At 42.2% G+C, this 9454-nt stretch overlaps 1 protein-coding gene across 1 annotated transcript; it reads left to right on the top strand.

The window, feature by feature from the left end:
• Positions 1-2213: 2213 nt before the first annotated feature.
• On the top strand, positions 2214-5898 carry LOC146184240 (uncharacterized). The gene is made up of 2 exons (XM_084609313.1): positions 2214-3182; positions 3757-5898. The coding sequence occupies exons 1-2, from the start codon at positions 3062-3064 to the stop codon at positions 3963-3965; spliced, it is 330 nt and encodes a 109-aa protein (XP_084465439.1). The 5' UTR covers positions 2214-3061; the 3' UTR covers positions 3966-5898.
• Positions 5899-9454: the final 3556 nt, after the last annotated feature.

Here is a 9454-nt window from a genome sequence, read left to right as displayed (position 1 = left end):
CGGAAGGTTGAGAGGGACAAGTCAGCGGTTGAAACTAGGCAGAAGTATGGTCTCGAAGTCATTTGAAAACAGTTTTACATGCCACGCCAGTAGTATGGACGTATAGGTGCATATACGTCTTGAAAACATCCGCCTAACCGAATTGCATGTCAGAGTGACGACAGTGTAATCTCCACAAATCAGGAAGCAACACAAGATAGCCGAATACAAAGAAGCTTAGAACTGACCAATCTAAACTGGGAAAAAGGCAGAAAAAATATACCTACAAAAAGCTTATCTACAGGAATAGATGAACTTCCGATCAAGCTGATTATTGAACTTGGTCGAAGAAGTAAGGAAACGTTAAAATCTTTGGAAACAGTCATAACGAATAAGTGAATTCCGGACAGCTGGCCGCAGAGTAAACTGAATTTAATTCATAAAGGGAAAGGACACATGATGCACATAAAATCCTACAGGCCGATTACCATAATATCTATTTTACTTAGCTTGGCCATGCAGGCGGTGAAATTAAAGATGCAGTCACGGGTAGCAAGTATGAAGATACTGGGAGAACTTCAGAACGGCTTTTGAAATGGTAGGCGCTTAGATGACTGTCTGTTCGTGTTTACTCAATGCATCGAAATATCTAGAGTGGAGAATAGACCTTTGTGTTTGGCCTTCCTGAGCCTTCCTAAACACGGAACTCCTGTGGCCCATATTAAAAGAAGAAGGTACCGGCCATGAGATAACAGATTTTCTACAGCAAATTTACCGAGATAACAAAGTAGAAATTACATGGGAAGAGAAAGAAGTACGGAAGCTGTCACGGTATGCAAAGGATTAAGACAAAGTTCTCCTCTATTACCGCTGCTGTTCATGCTTTACAAGATAAAGATTGAACGGAGGATACAAGAAAGTAACCTAGGTTTTCATATGTCACAAAGATTAGGCGGAAAGGCGGTAGAGCAGCGCCTCCCCGGTTTACTGTGTGCAGACGATATTGTGCTGTTAGCAGATAGCCAGGGAGATTTCAAAACTCTAGTTAAGTATTGCGGAGACGAAGGAGATGCTCTAGGCTTCCGCTCTAGAGCATGTGTTCCAACGGCTGATGTGTTCCAACGGCTCAACTGATGAAGGGCTTAAAATACAAGGCTATGAAATACCCATAGTGGTAAAATATAAATATCTCGGGGTATGGGTAAACAAAGGATTGGCATACATTGAAAAGCATGAGAAATCACTTAGGGCAAAAGGGCGAAGAAATGCTGGGATAATGAAGAATCGTGCATTGAGGGGATACAACAGGTATCAGGTGTTGAGCGGTATTTGGAAAGGAATTATGGTGTCCTGGCTTAGTTTTGGAAATGTGGTTTTGTGCCTAAAAGCATAGGTACGGTCGACATTAGAAATAAATCAGAGAGCCGTCGTACGATTAGCAGTGGGTGCCTACGGCAAAACCATAAATGAGGCGGTACAGGGAGATATGGGCTGGGTATCTTTTGAAGTACGGGAAGCTCAAAGTAAAATATTATATGAAGAACACCTGAGGAAATTGGACAGTAACAGATGGACACCTAAAGTATTCAGATACCTATACCTAAAAAGCATTGACTCACAATGGAGGAAAAGAATTAGCAAACTAACCAGTAATTATGCTGATCACAAGGACGAAGAAATAAAGAGCGTTAAGCAACAGGTGAAAACACAGAAGATAAAAATTGAATAAATTCTATGGAAAACATACAGAGTGTAGAACTATAGCGAAAGTAGAAAAGGCAGATTAGGAAGGAAGCTTTCTTTGATAACTCAAGAGGATGCGCCCTACTTTCTGAAGTTAGATAAGGGTGCTTTAGAACACGCAGCTAAAAAAAAAAGAGATTTAACCACGAAGATGAACATGTGTATTATGTGATAAATCCCCCGAAACAATAACCATATTATACTCGAATGTAATGGTACCCATCCGGAAGTCGATGCAGGCGCAGTCACTCTTCCTGAGGCCTTGGGGCTCAGAGATACCAGCGGCCGGGTAAATGAACCTGGGGCCCGATCCTCGATATTCGCCTTCCCCTGGCGGCGCCATATTGTCTTTCTGATTGGCTCAGAAAAGAGTCACTTGCTTCAAACTTGTGGCGCGAAACCATCAGTTGAGGCAAGCACTTTTAGCGGTTACGTCAAAATGACGTAGCCGTGAAAATTGATTTCAACCGGAGCTATCCTTGTTGCCTGGATGACAAATACGAATGATTTTGGAGTGGAAGCAAAGTTACTGATGGTGGTTTGGAGAACACTTACGCTCGATTAACCAATGTGATGAAAATAATGGCATACTGGGAAGGAGCGGATGCTCAAATTTGATTGGCTGAAGCTATGTCACGTGAAACACGTGATACGCAAGCATATTTAGATTACGTCAAATTGACGCGTCATGACGTAACTGACGTGCCGCCATTACCGAAATTGCTGACGTTTGGCCGCCATAATTTCGCCGAGTGGCGAGGTGCCCGAATTATGCTAATGAGACTATGGCGACAGGCAAGCTGATTTATGCAGCCGTTAGCCTACCGTAGTTTCTTAGCTTGTTATTAAAAGTAAAAGGATAACTTTATATACACCTTGTATGGCTTTTTAAACGGAATAGAAAGGCAAATTACGAGCGCGTATGAAATAAAGGACGTTTGAGACAATCTCTAATTGGGGCAGAAGCGTGCGGCCGCGTTACGGCGCTAACTGCTTTCTTATTTCAAACCCTTTCTTCCCATGGTAAGAAATTATTGGTCTGCGCGGTTATAATAACCCAGCAATGGCGGCGGCCATGGAGGGCGGTACGCTTACGAGTGGTCTTCGTGCCGTTCGTCGTCTGCAAGTAGTGATCGAGGATTTGCTGCAGCACAGCAATGCTGTCAAATTGTCTTGAAAGATAGCTCGTCAGTACAGTCAGATCTGAGGAGTGTAGTGTGGCGGCTTTGCAAGCTCCGAGGCGAGAATTGCCCTGCGCTCGGAGTGTTGAACTGTTGAGCTACTGGTGTTTCGGGTGGAATCGGCAGTGGTGAACGCCTCTGATGTAGGATGGCACGAAATGTATTCGTTCGACCGAGCAACGAGCTCCTGGAATGTGTCGGGCTTCTCGATGGGTGTCGACCAGCAAGGCAACGCAGTCAATCTGCTGGAAATGCTGCAGCACGTCGAGCATCACAGAGGTAAGTGCAATAGGAAAACCTGCAAAGGTGACTGTTCATACAGCGTCATTCGCATTCAAGTTGTACACAGGCGGGAAATGACTGAAGAATAAAGGAATACTTACAGGACGCATGCGGCGAATCCGATATTTTTAATCAGCACTTTGCGTTGCTTTTAGCTGCCTATTTCTACGACGCATTATAATTTTCTTCAACTTCTCTACACTGCACGAACTTAAAAAAAAAAAAAAAACTGAGTGTGCTTGTAGTTGTCAAGATTTCTTGGTTAATGGTTTCGACGACCGAGAAAGGAAAAACAAGTGAAATCGCCTGATATAAGTCGTTCCTTTAATTGCAAAAAAAAAAAAAAAAGAAAGAAAAAGTTAGCCGTCACAATACAATTTCCGCCACCAAGCCGTCTTTACCTGTTACGGAAAGGGTTCACTTAGGTTTAGGTTTTGCACTGACCATTTCTTGCATTCATAGATTACACTTTACCGCAGCATAGCTTGCAGCTTTGATGATTTTGAATGTTCCTGTGCCATGCGTGTTTGATATTTTATTTGCATATAATTTAGGCACTAAACATTTGCAGGTGATCGTGTGGACCATGTGCAGCCGTTGCAGCACTTCCCATCCGAGTCATCGTGTGGGCGAGAAGTCCTGGGGCCATATTCAACATCATTAACCTCTCTGCTAGGCTTGTATAATCTGGGAGGCCACGCCTTGTCCCTGGACGGCCACATCAGATGTGAAGTGCTATGCAGATGGACAGCTCTTTTTGAAGATCGTTACAGCTTGTAGTGTGTGCAGATCACATGACATTGACGCCACCTGCAAATGGTAATCGCAGCAGGAACATCAACAAGTACAAGGAAGAGGACGTGCAACATTTATATTAACTTGGACAGGAACAACTTGATCACCTGCACTTGAGATTTTCACTCGCTGTCATGATTTTGATATATGCCACAAGTGATCAATGTGCACATTCTTACTGCTTCATGTTCGATAGCATACTGCTGAAAAGCCGTCCAAGTCTTAATTTTTTCTGTGGGTTTGGGATATAACCATCTCTTTGGTGTACATTTTGTTGATAGCATGTGCAAGAACCAAGTTCAGCTTTGGGGTGGCGCAGTGGTTACGGCGCTCGACTATTGTTCCCAAAGACGCGGGATCGAATCCCGGCCTCGGCGGCCGCTTTTCGATGGAGGCGAAAAGCAAGGCGCCCGTGTGCTGTGCGATATTAGTGTACGTTAAAGAACCCCAGGTGGTTGAAATTTCCGGAGCCCTTCACTACGGCGTCTCTCATAGCCTGAGTCACTTTGGGACGTTAAACTCCACAAACCAAACCAAACCTTTCTTTGGTGCTATAATTTTTTGTCTACCATCTGTAGACATACTGAGTGTATTCTACAAGTGCTGTGGCTCTCGCTGAGAGCTGTCATTCTTTGTTGTATACTTTGCTTTTTTGTGTTCTGCTTAAACTCAGTGTGCATTTTATTAAGTGCTTCATGTCAATGAAACGCAGGAAGGTACAAAAACGTTCTCCTTCTACCTCCAGAAGTGCCATTCTGAGTAGGACGTGCGTGCACATATAGTTCACAATTCACTTTGGTGTTTGTGGCAAGTAAGCAGTCTGCGACATACTACTTCAGTGAGAATATTTGACATACATGTACCCTGGTGGATGTGTCTGCAGTCGTTTACCATAGCAGAGTCCATTTCGTTACACCTATCTTGTGTGCTACTAGGGTGAAATGTGAGGTGCCCACTGTGTTTTTCCACAAACTGCAGAGTGAAGCGAGCTGTGCTTCTTTGTATTTGGTTGGCTTTATGCTTGTTTTCTATTGCTTCCTTCATATGCTGAATGTAGATGAACAGCAATCAACTAGTTGTCCCAAGGATAATTTGTGCATCTATTTGGTGGTCATTGTCTTTCATTGTTGTATGCACGAAAAATGAGGGCCCCGCCAACTTGTCAACCCATTTTGGCAATTTTAGATTCCACTTTTGCAAAATTTGCCATTTTCACTTTGCACTGCAATTACCGATGCTTTATTCATGTTAATCAAGATCCCAGATAACCTGTTTAACCTCTGCATCATTTGTGTGGCTCGGCTATCAATGAACATTTTTGTATTCATTTTTTTTTTTACAAAGGCAACTATTGACTTCTCTGTTTTGTAACTAGGTGATATTGATGTGCATGTGCACCCACTGGCAAAAGTTCTTGAAGGTGGCTTCGCAAGGGAAAGAATGCATTCGTTTGTGTTCGAGATAAATTGCTTGACATTTCATGTTACACTATATAACCCATAGTCACAATAATGATGCACAAGCGCAGGAATGAAATAAAAACTTTTTGATAAGAATGGCCTTCATAAATTTTTGACTGCAGCTCTACAAAATGCTTTGCTCCTTTTGTACATTGCTACATATCTTGTTCCATAAAATATCTCCCTCCATGATACCGTTGTGTGTAGACCTTCCATACCCCTATTATGAGGCTGCTATCTGGGCCAGTTGCTTCTTGACACATTCTTGCTGCTGCCACATGCCCTCCGGCACTCACATATGTTAAAAGAGGGTTGGTAAAGCTCACATATTCATGCTCTAAGCCACTGAAGCATGGCTTCATCACTCGAGATGTTTATCGAATGATTGCAGCTGTGTATAACTGCTTCATTATTTTTTTTCTGTTAGTTGCTTTTGTAGCCTTATCTTCATTGTTCTTTGTGAGCTTCAAATTGAGAATTTTAAGGAAGGGGCATACATTTTATGCCAATCACTTTCATCTCATTTATGTGGAAGCACTTTCAAGGACACTTTTGTTTCGAATCCCGGCCTCGGCGGCAGCTTTTCGGTGGAGGCGAAAAGCAAGGCGTCCGTGTGCTGTGCGATGTCAGTGCACGTTAAAGAACCCCAGGTGGTCCAAATTTCCGGAGTCCTCCACTACGGCGTCTCTCATAGCCTGAGTTGCTTTGGGACGTTAAACCCCACAAACCAACCAAACCAACCAACTTTTGTTTCATCATCACTTTTTAACATTTTGTACCATTGTGCTAGTAGTGAGTTGTATAACTTTTTGCTCTCATAAGTGACAGCTGCACTAGTTTCACTTACACCTATCCTATTGTCACATTTGTTTTCTACGATATCTAGTATCCCTATGCTTTCCTATTGTATCAGCTTCAGCAATCCTCTCTGCATTTAACCCTCAGAATGTGTTCCATATTTTGCACGTCTGCTATGTGTACAGCCTAAATTGAACACCACAATATATTCTTAAGATTGCATTCAAAAGATAACTTCCTGAAGGTACAATCCTATTGAACACAGTAGACGTCATACTATCCATAAGTGAGCCATTCTTTTTCATGATGTATTGAAGAATTTGTGAACAAAGCGATTTCATTTTATCTTGACCACATTCATCTGTTGTTTCTGTGGTACAGCCTCTGCCATAGCTGCATCTATAACTTGGCTGTTGGCACCGTGGTCAAATGTCTTGCGAGCCAGCAGAGCCTAATGTAGCGTAGATGTTCAGCTATTGGCTTCTTGCTTTTTTTTTTGATGCAGCAACGTTAAAGCCTCTCTTCTGCACAAAACGCGACGTTGTGAGGGAAAAATCTTGGGCACATTTCAGACAGGTGACATGGCCGAGTACTCAATGTGACGTCTCTGGCTTCACCTTTGAGATGAATGTGTGAGGTGATAAACCTTGCAGGATCTTTGGGTAATAAGACAGGCAACCCTTAGGCCATGGAAACGCATCCGTACAGCTTGGTTACAGTGGGCTTTATAGGTATCTAGACAAGTGGTCTTCCACATAATTGGATAACTTACAGGTATACGCTACTGATATGTATCATAGAATAAATACTAGGTGTTAGCAGTAGCAAAGTCGATTCACACGAATGAGAGTCTGCAGACAGGAGCCATAAAAGCTGTTGTGTCATAGCGGTAAATGCTGAGCTTGCGTGTCCCCACAATTGTTTTTAGAGCATGAAGTTTTCAAGTGCTGTGCTGGTTTGCCTGATAGCCGTCACATTGAGTGACTTGCTGAAATAATGCTTAAGGCTTGTCTTCCTGAGACAAACATTTCTGCTTCTTGGTAGACTGCATAAAGGGAGCATTCTAGGTGTGGCAGGCATTTATGCACAGGTAAAATCATTCTTACACACACTATAACTACCTTTGCCCTGTCCATAACAGAATCAGGGAATACTTGCTCTGTCGCAGGTGCCGACTACCATTTAAATGACGAGTTCCATATTTATTTATTTATTTATTTATTTATTTGCAAGTACTGTTAGCCCTTCCAGGCTGTTACAGGGTGGGCAATGTACATTCAAGCAGCACAACAAATTTCCAACTCTTTCTCAAAAGTTTCTAAAGCACAAGTTTTTTCAAATACGCTTCGGTCAAGGTTGTTCCATTCAATGATTGTTTTAGGCAGAAACGAAAATTTAAATACATCAACTCTTGGCACATACGACATCACTTTGATACTGGTAATACTGGTAATACTGGTAATACTGCGGAACGCATAGCATCCCTTGACTGTAGTTGCAGCCTAGTGGTTTGAGCATTTGGGGACCAATCCTCAGTGGTGTTGGGTACTCTTTGGTAAAACAGTGGGTGCTTGCTTTGCTGGTGCTGGGGTTATCTTGGGCCAAACACTTGGAGAATGGGTTTTTGACCCTATCTTGTGTTCCCTTGCTTTGTATAACTAATTTCTCTTCTTTGGTCTCCAAGGCCGTGCCACCTTTCAGATATGGCGATGAGCTGTACAAGTACAATACTGTAATTACTTGAATGTGTGACAGCCTTTCATTTTTTAGGCTGTGTATTGTAGAGTGTGGAGTGCTGTAAATAAATTTTGTATTGTTTTGTATATTGTCATTTTCAGTTTTCTTATAAGCAAGGCTTGATGTCAGGTGCATGTAGAAAAAATGCCAAAAAGTACCGAAAGCAAATAATACACCAATTGTTAGTCAACGACGAGCTGTTTAAAGCTACAGGGAATGTGTTGCGTGAGTAGCAGGTCTCTTAAAGTGTGCATGTTTTGCCAAAATAAAGGACAGAAGCTATACTGCAACCTGTTGGAAAAACCATGCATACAAGACACACTAGCTGCAAATCATACGCTCATTTAAACAAGCCATCACGGTTAGTTTTCCAATGATATGCAATCAGAATATCGAAAAAGTAAATTCCATGCTTTATTCCCATATTTATGCCCGTATTCAGGTGAGGTTCATTTGAGCATGTTTTTGAGTCAGAGTCTAGAGAGTGGATGTTAGACAGTTGCACGTTGGACATTATGCATTGCCGGAAGAGCACACAGGAGATGGCAAAGCCAATACAAATCATACAGTATTATCACCTGGCAATAATGACCCTTTGCCAAAAAATCCAGAACACCACCCGATTGCGTTGCTGTCTCTCCTAAAAATAATGTACTGCAGGCCACATCAGCCTTGCAATTCATGTTTCTTTTTGTCTAATATTGTCCCTCTGCATACTTCTGTTTTCCTTTTTTGTTGCTGTTACTTTTTACTTACGGTGTCCTTAAAGTCACGCTTGTTTTCCCCTTTGGCTCCCTTGCTTCACTCAGAGACAGGTTCGGGCTTTGTGTAGCATGTGCACTGGTTAATGTGTGCATGAATGCTACATTCAATGACAATTGCTTCAAGAAAATGGTTTCCATACTGCATCTAGCTCATTGTAATTAGACATCATATATCATATCCACTCTTCATGTCTGTTCCTTCACTTCCTGAGCGTCAAATAAAAAAAGTGAAGGCATTTCTCTAGCTGACCTCTTCACCCTTCTCTCCTCTAAAGAATCTTGCTGCACTGAAAGAAAGTGCCAGATGCTATTGCAAGTGCAAAACTGGTAAACAGTAGCAAAGGAACTAGGCTGTACCTGACAAATTTTGTTTCACTTGTGACATTGTGGTGTGATGTGTACCTGCATCAGACGAGCAGTGTTGCTACTTTTATAAAATGTTTTTAAGCAACATGCTCAGAAACCAAGGAGAATAATACCGACAGATTTTTTATTTTAACGAGATAATTAATACATCTGCCACAACACAGTGACACTCTGCATGCGGTGAAATGTGCATACAACGTGCTATGTACGTCTAATTCAAGGCACATTAAATGCCATCAGCGTGAAAGCTAACCTGTTGCTGCCAGTGGGCATCTGCATGGTTACACTTTTTATTGCATTTTCATTGCTGCCAGAAAATCTTATCTGCTTATTTTTGCGGCTGCGTGAA

The sequence above is a fragment of the Amblyomma maculatum genome, chromosome 7 (assembly GCF_055883805.1).
Source record: "Amblyomma maculatum isolate TAMU_Amacu chromosome 7, ASM5588380v1, whole genome shotgun sequence".
NCBI lineage: Eukaryota > Metazoa > Arthropoda > Arachnida > Ixodida > Ixodidae > Amblyomma > Amblyomma maculatum.
Note: the sequence above shows the minus strand (reverse complement) of the source record. Positions and strands in the feature narration are given on the sequence as shown.

Bases quoted from the DNA above. Each gene is read 5' to 3' on its own strand.
- LOC146184240 (XM_084609313.1), top strand. From the start codon at position 3,062: ATGTATTCGTTCGACCGAGCAACGAGCTCCTGGAATGTGTCGGGCTTC. The intron at 3,183-3,756 runs GTAAGTGCAATA...AAACATTTGCAG, and splicing joins GCACGTCGAGCATCACAGAG to GTGATCGTGTGGACCATGTG.